General features: G+C 44.2%; 2 protein-coding genes across 13 annotated transcripts in view; one reads left to right on the top strand and one right to left on the bottom strand.

Annotated features, from left to right (window-relative positions):
* LOC307245902 (KAT8 regulatory NSL complex subunit 1-like) overlaps positions 1-1,216 on the top strand; it is a 38,493-nt gene extending 37,277 nt beyond the window's left edge. For all 3 annotated transcript variants that reach the window (XM_080021635.1, XM_080021634.1, XM_080021636.1), the window contains one exon: positions 517-1,216. In XM_080021635.1, coding sequence (XP_079877761.1) covers positions 517-735 — 219 coding nt within the window. In that variant the 3' untranslated portion in view covers positions 736-1,216. The remainder of the gene's footprint in view (positions 1-516) is intronic.
* Positions 1,217-2,575: 1,359 nt separating this feature from the next.
* The window catches only part of mapta (microtubule-associated protein tau a), a 33,311-nt gene continuing 16,118 nt past the window's right edge, over positions 2,576-19,768 (bottom strand). For 3 of the 10 annotated variants that reach the window (XM_080021146.1, XM_080021149.1, XM_080021148.1), the window contains 10 exons: positions 18,763-18,797; positions 17,389-17,517; positions 16,158-16,224; positions 14,931-15,172; positions 14,175-14,267; positions 13,781-13,873; positions 12,210-12,302; positions 9,950-10,031; positions 7,892-7,998; positions 7,235-7,474 (listed from right to left, as the gene is read on the bottom strand). In XM_080021146.1, the coding sequence (XP_079877272.1) occupies positions 7,253-7,474; positions 7,892-7,998; positions 9,950-10,031; positions 12,210-12,302; positions 13,781-13,873; positions 14,175-14,267; positions 14,931-15,172; positions 16,158-16,224; positions 17,389-17,517; positions 18,763-18,797 (1,163 nt within the window). In that variant the 3' untranslated portion in view covers positions 7,235-7,252. Of the gene's footprint in view, positions 5,887-7,234; positions 7,475-7,891; positions 7,999-9,949; positions 10,032-12,209; positions 12,303-13,780; positions 13,874-14,174; positions 14,268-14,930; positions 15,173-16,157; positions 16,225-17,388; positions 17,518-18,762; positions 18,798-19,768 lie in introns of those variants that run through there. The other 7 variants (XM_080021153.1, XM_080021154.1, XM_080021150.1 and 4 more) reach the window with 6 other exon arrangements.

Raw genomic sequence — 19,768 nt, 5'->3', positions numbered from 1 at the left:
GATGAATGAGCCGCGCCCATACGAGCCCTCTGAGTCATTCTGCTCGGAGTCTGCGTGTGAAAGAGCGTAGAGATTCACCATGTTTATTTATCACATACATGGACAGAAGGTCCTACGTTGATGTAGTGAAATGAGATTGCAACGCACCTGGAGATTATGCACAATAAGTACTAACTGACACAATAATTATCTGACTAAACGAACTGAGCTGAACTGACTGAACTAACTGACTAAACTTACGACTAAACTTACTAATTCCTAAAATGTAATTCAGTTGGTAAATAGAATAAAATAAGACCTTCATTATTAATATTATTATTGTTGTTATTATTATTATTATTATTATTATTATTAATATTATTAATTATATTATTATTAATATTATTATTATTATTATTCTCTCAGGGCAGAGAATGTTGTTTAAATGATAATATTTTAATGCAGATATGCGGGCTGCACGTTGAACCACTGCCGCCCAGCGTCTCAACTGTCCCAAATGTTTCCCCCTCTCTGCAGACGGTGGCGCCGTGGGAGCGTCGCAGCTTCCCGCTGCCGGAGGACCCGGCGCCGGAGCCCGAGTGGGAGGGCGAGGCGGCGGCCGCACCCCGGGGGCGGAGCCTGTTTGGCTGCCGGACAGCGTCCTGCGGTCGCCCCGACTCCGACACGGACTTGGCAGGCGAGGACGACGGCCCCAAGCTGAGGGCCGCCGCTGCCCCCGCCCCCGCCCAGCGGTGAAGCCCCGCCCCCCCCTTCACCCCCACCGTCACTGCCCCCACCTCCTCCACCCCCCCTGCAGCGCTGGCATTACCGAGCAGAACCTCAGAGCAAAGTCAAATATTAAAGGTTCCTGTTGTTTGATATTCAAACATCAGTCTCATACTTTTCACAGTTTTTAGTGAATATTACAGAGGTAGAAGCCTTCCCCCCCCACCCCCACCCACCACCACCAACCCCGCCACCACCACCACACACTCGTTTTGTCACAGAAAATGAAAAGAAAAAAAAACTACAAATAAATGTCGGAGGAAAAAAAAGGTTTATTTAAAAAAATGTAAAAAAACAAAAAAAAACAACAAAAAAAAAACAAACAAACAAACCAGGAAGCAGCAGCAGCAGCAGCAGCAGCAGCAGCAGCAGCAGCAGCAGCAGCAGCAGCAGCAGCAGCAGCAGCAGCAGCAGCAGCAGCAGCAGCAGCAGCAGCAGCAGCAGCGACGTTCCCACCGCGGCTTGGAGGGGAGGGGGGGGGGGGGGGGTGTCCAGCGTAGCAGGAAGTAGCGGCTCCAGTGTTTTCTACCTGTGCATCGTAGTACCACCCCCCCCCCCCCCCAGCACCTCCCAAACTGCCAAGCTCTCACCTTTGTCCCTTTTGGTTTTTTCCTCATTCCTGGCGTTTTTTTTATTTGTTTTTCTTTTAGTTTGTTTTTGTTTTTGTTTATTTTTTTTTGGAGTCTTTGTCCGTTGACCTTTTTTTTTTTTTAATATTTTTTTTCTTCGTTTTGTTTCCGACACGACGCCGCCGCCCTCGTCACGTTTTTTTACTTTAAGCGGTGAATCATTCCTGGAGGGGGCGGGAGGGTCCGGCTCCCTCCTCCTCCTCCTCCTCCCCCGTCGGCGTCTCCTCAGCACTTGGCCGCTGCATGCTAACAGGCTAACAGGCTAGCAGGCTAACGCTAGCCTGCCCGTCACGCCACACAGGTTGTTGTTGTTGTTATTGTTTTTCCCGGACGTAGCAGCTGGAGGAAGCTCCAGGTTCAGACGCTGCTTGAATTCAGTTGACGACAGTAGAAAAGTTGTTTCTTCTTCTTCTTCTTCGGCTCAAACCCTAAAAAAGTTTCTTCTGGTGAGGATCTCACCCCCCCACCCCCCAAACCTCAGGTTCACAGTTTGAAGGGAAGATTTTCTGCTGTTGTCGGGAATATTTTTGCAGTTTATTTGCAGATCTGATCTCCATGACTACGCTGTCGCTAGGTGAAATTATTTTATTTTTCGCCCCCCCCCCCCCCACACACACACACACACACACACACAGTCATAACACCCCCCCACCCTCCCAGTAACAAATTGCTATGCAAAATCTCTGGTTGTATAATTTTTCACCTGTTTTTACGCCACAGTCATTCAATCACACTGTTTATTTTGTTTTTCTTCTTCTGTAGTAAAGCGAGATGTTCTATGTACCTGTTTGATTGTTGCAGCAGTTATAACCTAATCAAAAGCAGAATTGTTTCTTTTGTAAATAGTTCCATTAAAACATTTATGTTTAACTTGGCACTGGTGTTTGGGAGGTTGTGTGTGTGTGTGTGTGTGTGTGTGTGTGTGTGTGTGTGTTTTTGTGTGTGTGTGTGTGTGCGCGTGTGTATGTGTGTGTGTGTGTGACCACACTCACGCATTTGAACCAGTGCAACATTTCTCAGAACTGAAGGCGACGCGGACGTCACCTTGTTGTTTTCGTCGTGTTGCACCGGTTGCGTCCTGCGGTGTTTCCGTGTAACTCCGGTTCCAGAAAATAAAATAAATAAAAACGCCTTCCATGTTTGCGCTCCAGCGGATCAGTCAGTGAACATCATCGCAGGCGGTGATTTGGTAGAGTTTATTCTCAAATACACATATACAGCAACAAGATCATAAACCAGTTATTGGTAAAATGCACAATAACAAGAGCAATCACATTTCCACAACTGTACAGCTTCAAAAAACCGAAAACCGAGAGAGAAGAACCAAGAGCGCCGCTTAAAACTATTTCCGTCACCACGACGACCTCCTCCGCCTCCCACCACTCGTCGGTTATCTCCACGCGGCGCCCTCTGGTGGTGGGAAGAGGAAGCAACCAAGACTGGAGCATGCACGTCATGCCTCAGGCACACGCCCCCAGCCCCGCGCCCGCAGCCCGGCCTGTAGGGGGCGGGGGTCCGTGGCACCAGGCCACCTCAGTGGCTGCCCACGGGAGAAGGGTCCTTAAACGTTAACGACGTGAACGACGCCTTTAATGTGAAAAATTTAAATGTTACGCGGTTGTAGGACGACCATTGGAAAATAAAATGTAATGGATTTTTAAAATCTAACTGGGAGCTTAAAATGTAGCTTATTGTGGCTTAACGAGCCCATATTGTACAAAATGATGACCGAAACGAGAGCGGAGTTACAGCCCCCGTGTGGGATAGGACGCAATAAACCACATTGAGCTGCATTTTTCCCCCCATCGCGGCAACTATTTTTCGAAAATCTTTAGGCTTTTTGAGTAACAACACATTTTGCTCCTACGAGCTGAATTTATTATTTATTTATTTTTTTAAATCAGTTAATTGTTTTTATTATTAAGATTTGAGGTCATTCATCCCTATTAGGCTCATCAAAACCTTGACTTAGTAACTTTTTGTTAGATTTTTCTATTTAACTTTCAGCTGGTTTAAACCTCGTTAAACACCCTTTTCCCGATCAAGTCATTGAGGAGCTGCTTCCCGCGACGCCCTTCCTGGTGAGTCAACGAAGCACATGATCACAGGACAACATGGCCGCCGCGCACAAACTGTTGGTGATGACGACGACCACGACGATGAAGGAGTAGGTGCCACGCCCGGGGGAGGCTTTATTTCGTGTGTGAACACAGTATGTATTCTGCCATAAAAATCCGGGTTCCGTCTTTTGGCTCCATGCTAATGCTAATACTTAGCCAATCCAAAATGTTCTTTCCGAACCCGGCTTTTCCACCCGTTCATTCACAGTTCAACCAGTTCAACCGGTACGGCGTTACGACACAACGGGGCGTTTGCGATCAAGTAGAACCTGCCGTGTTTACAATATGCGAATACGTAATGTTTATAACGTCTTTTTTTCTTGGCGTGAAATCCTGGCTTGGGAACTCCAGGTCCAGAACGTGGAACTCCTGTCTTCGTGTTTGTTCTCCAGCCGTGCTTGCGACGCTAAAGCTAATGCTAATGCTAAGTCGCAAATCCACGTTTGACTCTGAATTTCATCTTCCGGAACCCGGATCTCACAGCCGTTCCTTCCCAGTTTAACCAGTAGAACATGTCGATATGCATTCTGCCATGTTTTTTTTTTATTTTTTTTTGTACGTAAAATTCTCAATCAGAAAACGCGGAATTCAGTGATTGTGTGTGTGTGTGTGTGTGTGTGTGTGTGTATATATATATATATATATATATATATATATATACACACACACACACACACACACACAAACAACCGTGGCTCCTCTCCTCGACCTCTCCAGACAGGGGCGAGTACCATTACTGTTTATGTATTGAGACAAGAGCTGCGACGAACAATTATTTAAATTTTTCCCCCCGATTAATCGATTAGTTGTTTTGTCCATAAAATGTCTGAGAATGCTGGAAAAACCCCGATCGCCGTCTCCCAAAGCCAGGGGGGCCGTCGTCAAGTGTCTTGTTTTGCCCACAACCCAAAGACATTCAGTTTACCGTCAAGCACGACGGAAGAAACCAGAAAATACTCACGTTTGAAAAGCTGGGGGGAAAAAAAAGACTCAAAACGATTAATCGATTATCAAAATAGTTGCAGATTAATTTAATAATTGGCAAATAATCGATAAATCGATGAATGAAGAGGTTTAGTTAAATGGTTAATTAGGGGCCGGTGGGCAGCGGAGGGGGCTGTTTGGCAAACAGGGTTTACCCGAGTGTTGGGTGCTTTTCACACAAATACTGAAATCGGTGACGGAAATCTGAAACTCAATCTCATCCTGTTACACCTGTTGTTATTTTTTACTTTTCACAGTCGTGTATTCTGATCGTTCTACATCTGCTAGCTTTAGCTTTGGCTTTAGCTTTAGCGAGAGCGGGACATGAAGGATCGCACCGACGTCAGCACCAAACAAACGTTTCTCCAAATCAAACACAGTCGTTATGCACAGAACACCGTTAGAAAAGCCTTTCCTCCTCCTCCTGGATCCCAAATCTTTCACATGAACCTGGGGGTGGGGTGGGGTTGGGGGTGGGGGCGCGTTTCACTAAATTCTATATGAGGAAATTTGAGACGTCGCTTCTTTAATTTTCAAACGTTTTCCATCAGTTTCCCGGTAAATCCTCCTTGTTTCAGTGGTTGCCGAGTTGCCAAGACTGACAAAATGGTTGCCAGATATCAAATAATATTTCAATATTAAACAAACTGATATTCAATATTAATATTAAAGAGTAAACACGAGCAGAGATGTAGTTTTTCGTTAAATTCAACCAGTTGTTAAAGGTTGGTCTTGAAGGTAAAGGACGGCGTCACGTAGGAGGCGCTGGAGACACCTGGGCAACCAGACCGCGCAAGATGGCCGTCAAATGCCAATGGCACTCGGCAACCGGGCAACCGGGGCCCCCGCGAGGCCGATCGGCTCCAAAGGGGACGACGCCCGGCGACATCGAAGCATCATTTCCACCGAAACGAGGGAGGAAACGGAGACGACGACGACGGAGAAGAAGAAGAAGCGAGAGAAGTGGGACGTAGAGGGAGGGGCCACGACGCGCTGCTTACCTCCATCTCTAAAGGTCGTTTTTTTTTGTTTTGTTTTGTTTTTTTTCCCGTCTCTAACGACGTCTTCTACGTGATGTCGGTGAGCGGAGGACAAACGGTGACTCGGGAAAGAAGGAAGTAAAGAAAGTCCGTGGGGGGGGGGGTTCAGATTTTTCGGGGGTCGGGGGGTCCGGGGGGTTTCCGGGGCGTTCACAGGCCCTGCTTGGCGAGGGAGGCGGAGACCTGGTCGGCCAGCGTGGACAGCTGGGGCGTGTCGGCCATGTTGATGCTGCCGGAGGACGACACGGTGCTGAGCTGCTGAGGCGACTCGTCCAGCGACACGATCTCGGCGCCGTGGTCGGTGCGCGCCTTGGCCGTCTCGCGGAACATCAGCTTGTGGCTCTCAATCTGAGGATTATGGGTAATATAAACATGGGGGGCGGGGGTTAGTTTTGCACCGGGTCCGACAAACGGCGAGTCCCTTCATCGCTGTGGATTCCACAGCTGTGATAAGCCCCGCCCCATATGTCATAAGCCCCGCCCGCTCTGCGGCGTGGAAGTTTCGAGTTTGGGTCTGACATGACGACAGGAAGTGACATCGGTGAAGTTTTTATTTTTATTTTATTGGAAATGTATTAAAACTCAGTAAATGTGTCACGGATATAAAATAATATTATCGAGAGCGTCGGACGTCTCCATGTTCACAATCAATAAGTATATATTTTTTGTAACCAGTGAATTGTGAGTATTTTGTATTTTTGAGTAAAGAATGAGCTCTCCCGTTTTCCCTGACGTATTATGGGATAGGAAACTCAGGACGCAGTTCATCCTGCGGCCACTGGGGGGAGGACCCGACTGTCGGATGCGATTATGGATTCGGTGTAAAGCGAATTTCGACCCGTCTGGTTCCTTCCTGGAGGCGGAGCTTAGAATCCACCTCCAGGATATTTTCTTGCTCCAGTGTTTTTACATTTTGATCCATTTCATATTTTTCTGCTGCAAAACCTGGGAACCGAGCGGAAATAAGGTCTAAAGACTAACCCTAACCCCTAACCCCTAAACCCTAAACCCTAACCCCTAAACCCTAACCCGACTGTTTTTATTCTATTATTATTGTATTGATTATTATTGCACTGTTTTATTTTTTTTATTTGCTGTGTGGACTTGCCAATGTTAACGGGAGTAGACTGGGACATTATTATTCAAGCTTGAATTTAGAATTTGAAAAGGGTCGAATAAAACAGGAAAAATAATAATTTGAGAGCTAGAATATTGAATTTGATTGAATTTCTTATTTTTTTTCGATTATTTGACGAGTACTCACCGTCACTTCAGGAAGCGTCTCAGCGTGGTGGCTGTTCCACAGCAGAACTCAAATTTCCACCGTGAGAAATATGTGGATCTCTGTTTATTTTATCAATATTAGTTCCGTGGTGGATTATTACAATTTAAAGGCACGTTTAAAGTTGCGACAGCGCCCTCTGGTGGGGAGAACGTGCTGCACTTGGTGTCAGACCCACACAAGCTCAGGGCAGAAAACATTTATTTCATGACAAACGTTTGCATCCAAAGTGAATATCCTGTACGTGCACTAGTGACCGGGCTGCACGGTCGACTTTCAATAAGAAATGTCAAATAATAAAAAAATATTTAATTAAAAAGACATTTATATGAAACATATTTAACAGTGTAAATAAGGATTTAATATGTATTATTAAATGAACTTTAAGAAATAACAATTGTCAGGCAGCCCTGCAATCCCTTCAAGTCCCCCCTAGGGGGCCCGTGGACCCCATCTTGGGCCCCTCCCTGCTCTACCAGGCACGCGCTCCTCCCCCGGGCGGTACTTACTGGAGTCCTCCACCTTAATGAGGGGGTTCGTCAGGAGGGGGGCGGAGGAGGGGGCGGGGGGGAGGTCCTGGGGGGAGGGCGGGGGGGAGACGGCGGGGGAGGGGCCCAGCGGGTCACCGTCCTCCGAGCCCTTCCCCTTGACCCGCTGCCCGACGTGACGGCATGCAAGAGGGCGGGTCAACGAAGACAACGACAACGACAACAAAAACAACAAAAACAACAAAAACAACAACTGAAATGCAAAATCACAACAGATGAAAAATCATAAATGATATAAATTATGATAATGATTTTAATGCATGAATGGGGGGAAAAAAGAGGTGTGGGATAAAGTGAAAGAACGTGAAGACACCCAAGTGAAAGGAGGAAAAGAATGGGGGGAACGGAGCGGGAAACACAGAGAGGGGGCGCCCCCTGGTGGAGCAAGACGTAAACTGCAGCTTGTAATGAACTAGCATCCAGGACCTTCTCCAACCTGAACCCTTGTGGGTGGATGGATGAATAGATAGATAGATAGATAGATAGATAGATAGATAGATAGATAGATAGAAGAGTTCTCTACCTTCCTTTGTCCTCCTCCGGCCACGTGGCCGATGTTGTCCAAGGAACCGACTTTGGACTGAACCTTGAAATCCACTTTCTCGTTCTTGATCTCCACGTTTCCTCCTCCTGAATGGAGAGAATAAAGAAGAAAGAAAGAGATGGAGTGAGATTTAAAAGAACAGATGCTGTGTCCTTAAATATGATTTGAACCTTTTTGACACCATAATGCGACTGATTTGATCCAAAGCCCGAATAATAAATATTGGAAATATTTCAAAAAATATCTAACCTGAGAAAATATTAAAAAAATCAGAATTTTTTTTTAAAATCTTAAATTTAAAAAATCTTACAGATCTAACACTTCCAAACCCCCAGAATATATTCAAGTTTTTCAAAAAATAACTTGCCCCCAAAAAATGTTAAAGTGGATTAGTCCAAAACCCCCAGACATATAAAAAAAATCCAACCCATATTAAAAAATATTAAAACTGAGAATTTGCCTAAACCTGAAAATACAGACACAGTAAAAAATATTAAATGTCAAATCTTCAGGAAAATGGTCAGTGACCATAAAGTATGTTGATTTGATACTGGTATTGCTTTTTTGATATAATTTTTAACAATGTTGAATAGTTATTACTGATTAAGGTCATGAAGCTTAAGTATATATATTGTATAACATAGATAAAATACACAACTTCTATAACATATGTAACTTACATAACCAATATATGTAACATATGTCACATAGATAATATGTAACACACAACATATGTAACATACATAACATAAGATATATAATATACATAACATGTAACATATATGACATATGTAGCATACGTAACGTATGTAACATATGTATGTAACATATGTATGTAATATATGTATGTAACATATGTAACATACGTATGTAACATACGTATGTAACGTATGTAACATATGTACATAACGTATGTATGTTACATATGTAACATATGTATGTAATATATGTATGTAACGTATGTAACATACACATGTAACGTATGTAACATATGTATGTAACATATGTATGTAACGTATGTATGTAACGTATGTATGTAACATATGTAACATACGTATGTAACATGTGTAATATACGTATGTAACATATGTATGTAACGTATGTAACATATGTCACATAGATAATATGTAACACACAACATATGTAACATACATAACATAAGATATATAACATACATAACATGTAACATATATGACATATGTAGTAACATATGTATGTAACGTATGTAACATATGTATATAACGTATGTAACATACGTATGTAAAATATGTATGTAATATATGTATGTTACATATGTATGTAACGTATGTAACATACGTATGTAAAATATGTATGTAACGTAAGTAACATACGTATGTAACATACATATGTAACGCGTTCAACATGTATGTAACATATGTTTGTAACGTATGTAACACATGTATGTAATGTATGTAACATATGTATGTAATATATGTATGTAACATATGTAACATATGTATGTAATATATGTATGTGACATGTATGTAACGTATGTAACATATGTATGTAACATATGTATGTAACATATGTATGTAACATATGTATGTAATGTATGTAGCATATGTATGTAACATATGTCACATAGATAATATGTAACACACATCATATGTAACATACATAACATAAGATATATAGCATGCATAACATGTAACATATATGACATATGTAGCATACATAACATACGTAACGTATGTAACATATGTATGTAACGTATGTAACATATGCATGTAACGTATGTAACATATGTATGTAATATATGTACGTAATATATGTATGTAACGTATGTATGTAATGTATGTAACATACGTATGTAACATATGTATGTAATATATGTATGTAACATATGTATGTTACGTATATAACATATGTATGTAACATACAGTATGTATGTAACATATGCATGTAACGTATGTAACATATGTATGTCACGTGTATAACATGTGTAACATACCTAAATAAATAACATACATAAAGTATGCAGCAAACATAACATATATAACAGATTAAGTTTGGTACCTGGCTTGTGGTGAATATTGGCTTTGGAGCCGCATTTGGACTGAACGTTGGTCAGATCGATCTTTTTGTGCACGATTTGAATCTGAGGAAAACGTAAAAATAGAAATGAAACAACAGAAAAACAGGCTTTCAGTTTCAGGGAAAAGCATGAAAACACGTCACTGTCAATTCAGTTTTCATGCAAACATATACAGAGGAGGAGTTTCTGTGGAGCTTCAGGTTAATTTCTAAAGGTTCAGCATCAATTCACTGCATTGACTTAGTTTAAAGTTCAGGACTAAAACAAGCCAAGAACAACTGTCCTGGTTCCAACTGTCAACTATAAAACATCACATAATCTCTGGATGAATCTTTAACGAATCAAAACTGTTTTACAAAGTTTTGATCCGTTGAACCTTTATTTATTTATATTATTTTGGATTTCTAAACTCTACTTCACAACTCGTTAAAGGATCAATCCCCGCCTTTCCTATCTCATAAAGTGTTGCGGGTTAGTTCTGTATATTTGGAGCAGAGAGGTAAGTATTGGGTAGAAACAGGGTTGTGGTTATGAATCAGATGATTCCTAATCAATAAAAATAAGATACACATGAAATGATTTTTGTTTGAGGTTATTTGATCGGAGTCAAGAGCTGGAATGAAGGCATTTTGAGGAGCTGCCGACGTCCTGCAGGGCACCCGACGCCCTGGGGGGCACCCGGCATCGTTCCCTTCAGCTTGGATTTCTCCTGGTGCAGCCTACACTGGATGCAGCGATGGTTTGGTTCCAGAGGCTGGTGACGCCACGGCCCTCGTGCCCCTCGGCCCTCGTGCCCAGATAACGGCTGAACTCTCAACACTGAATTCTGTGTCGGCGTCGGGTGACATCACGGCTCTGCCACCGGGGACAGGAAGTCTTTGTGGGGAAAACACAGACTTCTCTTCTCTTCTCTTCTGTTCAGTTCGCACTTTACGTCTCTGTCTACTCTGCTGTTAGACGTCGCAGACAGAGAAACGCCTGATGACTGATGACTGGGACTTTCAGCTTTTCAACTTTTCTCTCCAGTGACTGAGAAAGTGTTCCCGCCAGCGCAGGCTGTTTTTGTCTCATTCAATTAGAAAACGGAGGGAAATAAATAAATGTACAATAAAAACACACTTTTAATCTGGTTTTATTGTGTGTTTATCACGCCCTCCCCTGCCAAGCGTGATGCTCAGCATAATGGCACGGTCCATTTTAGGGGTGTCTGAAACCGTATTAGGCATGAATCTGAGAAGTATATTGTAATGTTTACCATTCCAGGTAAGAAGGATTATATAAGCGTTTCGACACCCCTGACCTGTTGTTTTGACCTCTGTTGGGGGGGCTTCCAAGTCTTAATTAGGAGGGGTCATACCCCACCAATCCCCCCTGTAATTCCAACCGTGCCTTCAGGCACTTAAACTGGTCTGAAGTTGCTTCCAAATCGTAATTACAAGAGTAAGACACTCGTTCGTCTCCCTTGGCAACTACGTACCTCAGCGAACTTCCATCTGGAGTACAGTTTTCAAGGTAAAATCCTTGGTCCTCTTCTATTTGACCCCGACATGCTCCCCTAAGCCCAAATTATGCAAAATAACCAAATCCTTCACCACGTTATGCTGATGACACTCGACTCTGCACGTCTCTCTGACCCAAACGCTCATGGCCGCGTCTGTCTCCTCAGACGGTACCACGTGTGTTGTGAATTTAAGGGCGTGGTTTTGGACCGACTCGGAGACGACCGACGGTTCACTGCACACGGTTCATCGGTCATGCAGGTTATTTTTCGGGGGGTTTCACACAGAGAAGGTCAAGGAACGGGTCAGGAAAAGAGTCGTCCGTCCCCAACACCGGGCCATGAGCATCATCACAAAAACACACTCCGATCCCGGGGAGTTTTGTCTGGACGCCAGAGATTTAAAGCCTGCGTTTAGATGCTCCAGCAAAATCTAGAATTTATAGTCACGATATCTCCAATACTTCACTGTGCTGATTGAAAGGAAGAAATGCTCATGGTCGCTGGTCGAGGGGTTTTCAGGACGATCTTGTTAATGGGGAGGGGGTATTAAGAGTCTACGGTTGAGGTTTTGGGGCGGTCTTTGCGGTCACACTGCAGGGGGTTACAGGACGTTTCGTGCAGCAGTGTCAGACATCTTGCTCCCGGTTGGTAGATGCATTCGGCAGAAAGGGAAACATGTTCTAACCGGCCCCGGGGGCCTGGCCGTGGCAGCCGCCACCGCCCTGAGGTTAGTTACTCACGTTGCCTCCACCGGGTACGTGCTTCAGATTATCTTTGGAGCCGCAGCGGGACTGCACACTGCTCAAGTCCAACTTCTGATCAAGAATTTGAACCTGGAAAGAGGCGATACGCAGAGAGAGAGGCCGTTACCCTCGCTCGGCCGGCTGGGCTAGCGCCATCAAGTGCCGCCCGTGAGGACCTTCTCCGAGAGAAGCACTTTCATCTGGGGGAGGATGTGCATCTGAGCTGAGACCTAACCTCAAACATCTGGATTATTGTGGGGGGAGAGGGTGGAAGAGTTGTTGTTGTTATTGTTGTCTATATTGTCTTTGAAGCTGCGCTTGGACTGGACATTACTAAAGTCTGTCTTCTGATCAGGTATTTCAAGCTGAGCCAGAGTCCCGACGAGTCGAGAAGCAGTAAGACGACCTGGTTCGGCGGTTTTCAGCCCAGGCAGTATTAACGTCGAGGGCCAGCAGCTCAGGAGGTAGAGCGGGTCATCTAGTAATGGGAAGATCGGCGGTTTCATCCACGGCTCCTCCTGGTACTGTGCTGTGTCCTTGAGCGAGACACTGAACCCCTAACTGCTCCTGATCAGCCTTGCTTGGCCGCCTCCATCGGTGTAGGAATAACTTGCAAGTAGCTTTGGACAAAAGCATCTGATCAATGACGTAATGTGATGTTTCCCATCATTTAAAGCTTTATACTACTTAATATTATATTATCAATTTAACACTTTACTACTGAGAAGCATGCCACCCACTGCAGCTTCCCACTGAGCTTCAATGCAGTCCAAACGGTTAAGACTTAAAATCTACATTATGAAAACATTAAACTCACATCGTAGTCCAGATAGTTTTTGTGTTATTCGGAAAGAAAGTGGTCGCAAGAGACTCGAAACAGGAAGCAATAGACTAGAAACGTTAGCTACAGTAGGTTGCCAGTAGGAAGCAACACAGCTTCCTGTTTCTAGTCTTTGACTTCCTGTTTCTAGTCTCTTACTTCCATGTTTCTAGTCTCTTATGTTAGCATGTAGCCAAAGGAACTGATTTGTAGCAGTGCAAAAGCGTTGTTTAAAACCTGACCAAATGCATGGTTTGCAGCTATTTGTCTCCCAGTATAACACAACACATAAGGACCTGATTGGACTCCTGATTTCAAAAAGGAAATATCATGTTTTTTAAGTCTTAATCATTTGCCCCATTGGACTGCATTGAAGCCTCGTGCGACGCTGCAGCAGAGTGGTACTTTTCTCAACAGTAAAGCGTTATAAACAGTAATAAATAATGGGAACAGACATTTCAAAGGCCTGGGTTGTAAAAACATCAAATGCATCATTTTAATAGATAATATTCAGGAAGGATAATAATAATAATAATGAAGTGAAATGTGAGTATGTACAGCAAGGTGCCGGAGCTACGGAAATACCCAGAATGCAAATAGTAAAAGCAAACAAAGGAGAAGTCTGGAAAGGTTCGACCGTTCCCAGGAGGATGTACTGCAGAGCAAACACTGCGTCTCCCAAAAAGCTTGTTCTTCAGGAGCAAGTCAAACACCACCCCTCCCTCCATCTCCACCTCCACCCACTCACCTTCCCTCCGCCAGGGCTGTGCTTCAGGTTGTCTTTAGAGCCACAGCGGGACTGGACGCTGGTCAAGTCCATCTTCTTGTCCAGGATTTGGACCTGCAGGATTCAAGTAAGAAGGAGGAGGAGACTCTTAGGTCTATACAATCTGCCGCCATGCACCTGAGGACCAGCGCCCCCTGGAGGACAATCAGAAAGGTTAAACTAGAGATTTACTAGATTGTTGGGTTGAAACCCACCAATGAAGCTTTTAGTGCAGTGGGTGGAAAAAGCAAAAACATGTGGGGAGAACTGGAAGAGCAGGAGAAGCTCTTTGGGTTTTACCAAAAGCTCGGTTTCCGGGACATAACTGCAGAGATACTCAAGACTCAGGTGTTGAGTTGATCCCTCAGTTACTCACATTGCCGCCACCGGGAACATGTTTCATATTGGCTTTGGAACCGCACTTAGACTGGACATTACTCAAATCCATCTTCTGCTCAAGGATTTGTACCTGGAAAAAGGACACGATTAGACCTTTGAGGGTGGAAAATGAACTTTGGTTTGAAGAACAACCAGCTGCAGCAACTGAACCAATGTCAACACCACCTCTACTACTTTAGTTTGATGCAAACTTGTATCTTGTATAAAACTTGTGAAGAATAACACTGGTACAACAAGTTATCTCATGACAAGCAAGCCTAGTGTGACCACACGCTATGAAGCAATTACTAGTGTTTCTAATTGACTTAATTATTGAGTGATTCAATTCCACGGGACTCCACAGCATTACTTCAAGACCTGCAAGTTCTATTTATTTTGACTAAAAGGCTTTTTCTTATGCAAGCATCATAAAGGAAAAAACCCCTCACTAAGAAACCCCTTACTTAGAAACCCCTCACAAAGAAACTCCTTAGAAACCCCTAATCCCTTAGAAACCACACATCCTAAGAAACCCCTTACTAAGAAACCCCTTCCGAAGAAACCCCTCACTAAGAAACCCCTAACCCCTTACTAAGAAACCCCTTACCAAGAAACCTTCAACCCCTTAGAAACTCCTTACTAGGAAACCACTTACTAAGAAACCCATAACCCCTTAGAAAGACCATACAGTTTCCCATGTAACTTGTAACAAAGTAAGATCAATGTTAACATATCTAGAAGGGCGTGGTCCCACCTTCCCGCCTCCGGGCTGGTGCTTGATGTTGGCCGTGGATCCGATCTTGGAGCGGACGTTCTTCAGGTCGGGCAGTGGGGCGGCGGTGGCCAGCGGCGGACGGTTCTTCAGCGAGCCGGGCGACTTGGGTGTAGAGCGCACCACCGCGATCTTCTTCACCTTGTTTGCCTCCGCCGCCGCCTTGGCCGCCTGGCTGGCAGGTGACTTGGGCGTGCCCGGGCTGCTGTGGCCGCTGGCGCCATCTGGAGGCCGGTAGGAAAAAGCACGAGGCGTCAGAGGCCTCATCAATCCGACTTTGAACACCGAGCACTGAAGGACGGTTTTGTCATCTTTTGAAAAACAAATGTTTCAATGTAGTTTCACATACAGTAGTTTTGGTTTGGGCTAAGCCGCTCTCTCATGATTATGATTCAAACTCTCTCAATATTAAGATAACTTTATTAATCCCCTGGGACAAATTCAGGGAGGCAACCATGGCAAGGCACTGATCTTATTTATTGGGAGCAGATTTGGAATTCAATGTCTTGCTCAAGGACACTTGGACACACTGCCAGGGATCAAACCAGTGATCCTTGGATTACCATAGGGCCCGCTGTACCTCCTGAGCCGCTGGGCCGTCCCAAATATTGCAGATACAGTGAAGATTTGGTCACAGTTGATGCATCAAGACCGTTTTCAAAAGGGCATTGATTGACAAAACCAAGCCTAGCAACAATATGAAACAAACAAAGATGAAAAGAAGGAAGTTCCTCCAAGTTCTAGTGACTGAAGCGGACCAAGTATGATCCAAGACGGACCGGAGCAGAACGGACCGGATCAGACTGTGGTGGTCGCTACGTCTGGGTGGCTAAGCAGGCTACAGTCCTGTGAAGGTCTATTAGCAGAGGTGGATCTTCAAGGTCCAGAAAGTTTAAAGTCCTCCCCAGTATTTTAGGTCACCCATCTATCAACATCAACCAACATCAGAGGTACACACTAATGAGTGGAATCAGCTGGAGGAAAAACATGGAAGGACTTTGTACTTCCTGGACCTGGACTTCTTATCAGTGGTCTATCGCATCCTTATGTGATGCGTATTCTGCTTTGTTTTACCTTTCTCATTTTTTGGAGTAGGTGGTTTCTTGGAGCTTGCTGTGTCGCAAAAAACATGACACATTACAATAATACTTGGCTTGTTGCTATGAATTTACATGATGATGAAAATGCTTAAGGTTACCATCTACGTACCTGACTGAGCGGCGGTTTTTGCGGGAATCTTTGTTCCTGGTGCTTGAGGCCTCGCACCACTGGCAGCCTGGAGTTTTAGAAAGCAAACAAACTGTGTTTAACTTTGCTGAAGACTTGTTGGTTTTGTCTCGTAGTGTTGCAGAACACCTGAAGCTACACTATGTCACATTTTAATGAAGACATGGCCAATAGGCTAGTGGCAGGCGATCATGGCAGGAAGACATGTCATCAGTAAATCAAGATATCAAGTTGCCCCAAGTTGCCGTTTGATGGTCAACATTAGCCTGAATGCAGCACAGACGACATTTTCTCAGTGATTTTCTCGACAAGCTTGTTCTCTAGCCAGACGTTCCTCTCATTTCTATTCTCCAGCATTTTCAGAGCATCATGGGTAAAGATCTACATGAAGTTACCACTCGTGGCCACAAGAACTTAAGTGCAAATCTACATAGTGCAGGTTTAATTCTGCTGCCGTGCAAGTCAGTTGCTGTTAAACGATAATTCTGGTATTTTAGCTGCAATGGGTAGTAAATTGGGGCAACCGTAACCATGTTCTTCGGAGACCGCAGTTGCCACTTTGCCGGCAGCTGGCTTAAGCTATTCTCTCAATGCTGGATCATTTACAATTGCAGCAATCAAACAAATTCATGATTTGCAGCTTTTTCTTAGTAGGTATTGAGTCAGTTAATGTACCAATCACCATCAAGAAAATCATCAGCTCTTTAGTTTGGGGGTTCATTAGTTCAAGTTCAGAAATCCACCGCAGGTGAAGCCTGTTATCAAGTGTTTGGACTTAAAGGAAAACTCTGTTGTTGTTTTACCTTAAGTCATGGGGCAATTGTGACCACGTTCTTTGTCAGCTGCGACTGCCAGATACTACTACAGTACATTACATGAAATAATGTCATTATCAGACGGTTTTGTCCAAAGCTACTTACAATAAGTTCATTTGTCACAGTATCAAACAAATAATAATAGTCACTCTGGTTTTGACTACCAATGACCGAAAAACAAGGTTTTGGTTAAAAATACCAGTTTTTCCTTCAAAAGAAATCCCTTTAATGTAACAACTTCTTGACCTCTTATACAGAATGGTGCCAAAAAGTAGCACTTGGACAGAATTTAAGGAGTCCATCCACAGTTTATAAGGCTTTGGCTGAGCAGCGTCCACAAGGCCTGTAGAAGAACCAGCAGGGGGCCTGTCGAAGGCCGGTAGAAGGCCAGTACTTACTGGGGGCGGCCTCGGCCCCGTGGAGCTGGACTTTGTGGGGATCGATCTTGGACCATTTCGGGAGGAAGCATGACTCACAGAGGGTGTTTTGAGGCAAGAGCTTGATCTAGTTTTGGCAGCAGATTGTGTCTTTCGTCATGAAAGGAAAAAAAACGGATGAAAAATAAATTTGTTTGGCAAAGGACGATGAAAATGATGAATCAGAGAGTTGGATAAACAAATGGAAATGCAATAATGGAACTCATTAAGTTTACGGGTGGGATGTTAAAGAAGGACCAACATTTAAACATCACTTGTAGCTTTACCCATCATGCATCATTTACCCTTTGGAAAAGCGATAAAGGGTGTATAAATGGTAGAAACATCTTCTCGCAAGACTCTTTGCTTCAACAGGACACCCAAAAGGAAGTGTCAGCTCTCAAATACTACTTAGCTCTAGACTATGCTCAACTACTATAGAACACACAAGTAAACATACAGGTCTTAATCTCAGACTGAATGTCTGATAATGCTTTCTCCAAGTTTGTAGAGATAAGTTGAGATTGATTTAGGATTTTGGTCCGTCTTTAAAGGTCTTTAAACGTCTTCAACCGTCTTTAAAGGTCTTTAACCCTTCGTCTTCAAGGACCTTTAAGAGTCTTCAAGGATCTTAAAGAGTCTTTAAATGTCTTTAACAGTCCTTATCCATCTTTAAGCGCCTTTAAATGTCTTTAACTGTCGATGACCCTCTTTATCCATCTTTAAACGCCTTTAGCAGTCTTTAACCGTCTTTAAAAGTCTTTAACCATCTTTAAAAGCCTTTATTAATCTTTAACCGTCGTTGAGGGTTTTAAATGAGTCTAAGCGTCTTTATCCATGTCTGAGTCTTTAAATGTCTTTAAGTGTCTTAATCAGTCTTTAAGCGTCTCCAAGCATCTTTCACCATCTTTAAGTGTCTTTATCCACCTTTAAGCATCTCTAAGCTTCCTTAAACGTCTATAAGTGTCTTCAAACGTCTTTAACCATAGTTAAGTCTTAAACGTCTTTAAGTGTCTTAAAGCGTCTCTAAGTGTCTATCCGCCTTTAACCGTCTGTAACCTCTCTAACCATCATTAAATGTCTTAAACAGTCTTTAACTGCCTTAATTGTCTTTGAGCGTCTTTATCCATCTTAAAGCATCTTTAACCGTTTTTAAACATCTTTAGATGTCTTCAAACGTCTTTAACCATAGTTAAGAGTCTTTAAACCTCTTTAAGTGTCTTGAGGAATCTTTAAGCGTCTATCCGCCTTTAACCGTGTTTAACAATCTTTAAATGTCTTTAAATGTCTCTAACTGTCTTTAAGTCTTTAAATGTTTGTCAAAGCTTTGTACGGTTCGATGCCCAGGCCACTCACTTTCTTGTCGCCGGTGTTGTCGACCTTGGCTTGAGCTGCAAAGAGAAGAAAAAAGACAAACTCAGACAGATAAAGTAATTTCCTGTCCCCATCGCTCACATCCCATCATGACCCGGGTGAGACGAGCAGCAAGACGCTTCTTTCTTTACTCCAGAGTGAGAGCGTGGTATGATAGAAAAAACCCAAATGAAAGCGGCGTTGGGTGGCGGCCATGCAGCGTGACGGTGCAGTGCCAGCGGCGTGAGCCAGATGGAAGGATGGAAGAAGAAGTGATGAAACAAAAACTAAACTAACAAGTGGGTGGAGGGAGGGAGGGAAGGAGGACAACAAGCTTCTCCTCTGGTTCACAAGGTAACATCGGCTGGATCAATCAGATTTTGGGGAGGGGTGTGGCATAGCATTGACTCATTCAGAAGCTGCTTCGGGGCGTAAAGGAGGAGTGGAGGGTTGGAACAGAAGAGGAAGAGCAGCTGCTTTGGAACCGGAACAACAGACCTTTGAACACAGGGACCGGCACCAGAGACTTTCTGGCAGGGGAACTTTGAGGCGTGTTCCGGAGCTCGGCTGCAGCGTCGAGGTCGGGGTCGGGGGTTCGACCGCTGTCGTTTCGAGCGTCGTGAGTTGACGGCGACCCGGCTGCTTCGCTACCGGAGCCCGACGAACCGGGCTCCGGCGTCTCAGCACGAAGGCTCAAACTATGGCTCTCAGAGACGCTCCCGGGTTCTGGTTTTGCGCTACCTGAACCCTGAGTGGGGTCTGGACCTTCTGATGTCAATGTCCTATTCTTTGTGGACCGTGGAGCGTCCCCAGGAAGAGTCTCATGCATATCAGAAGTCTGAGGACCCGGTGCACCCGGTCCTTCTCGGTTCTTCTCGCCGATGGACGTGAGGTCTTCCACGGCCGCGCTCCGGACCAGTGCCGCCCCCGACAGGGGATCCACATCTGCCAGGCACTCGGAGGCGTCCAGGCTGATGGCCCTCTGCGAGTCCCCTCCGCTGGTCCAGTC

Source organism: Zeus faber (genome assembly GCF_960531495.2).
Source record: "Zeus faber genome assembly, chromosome: 20".
Taxonomy (NCBI): Eukaryota; Metazoa; Chordata; class Actinopteri; order Zeiformes; family Zeidae; genus Zeus; species Zeus faber.
Note: the sequence above shows the minus strand (reverse complement) of the source record. Positions and strands in the feature narration are given on the sequence as shown.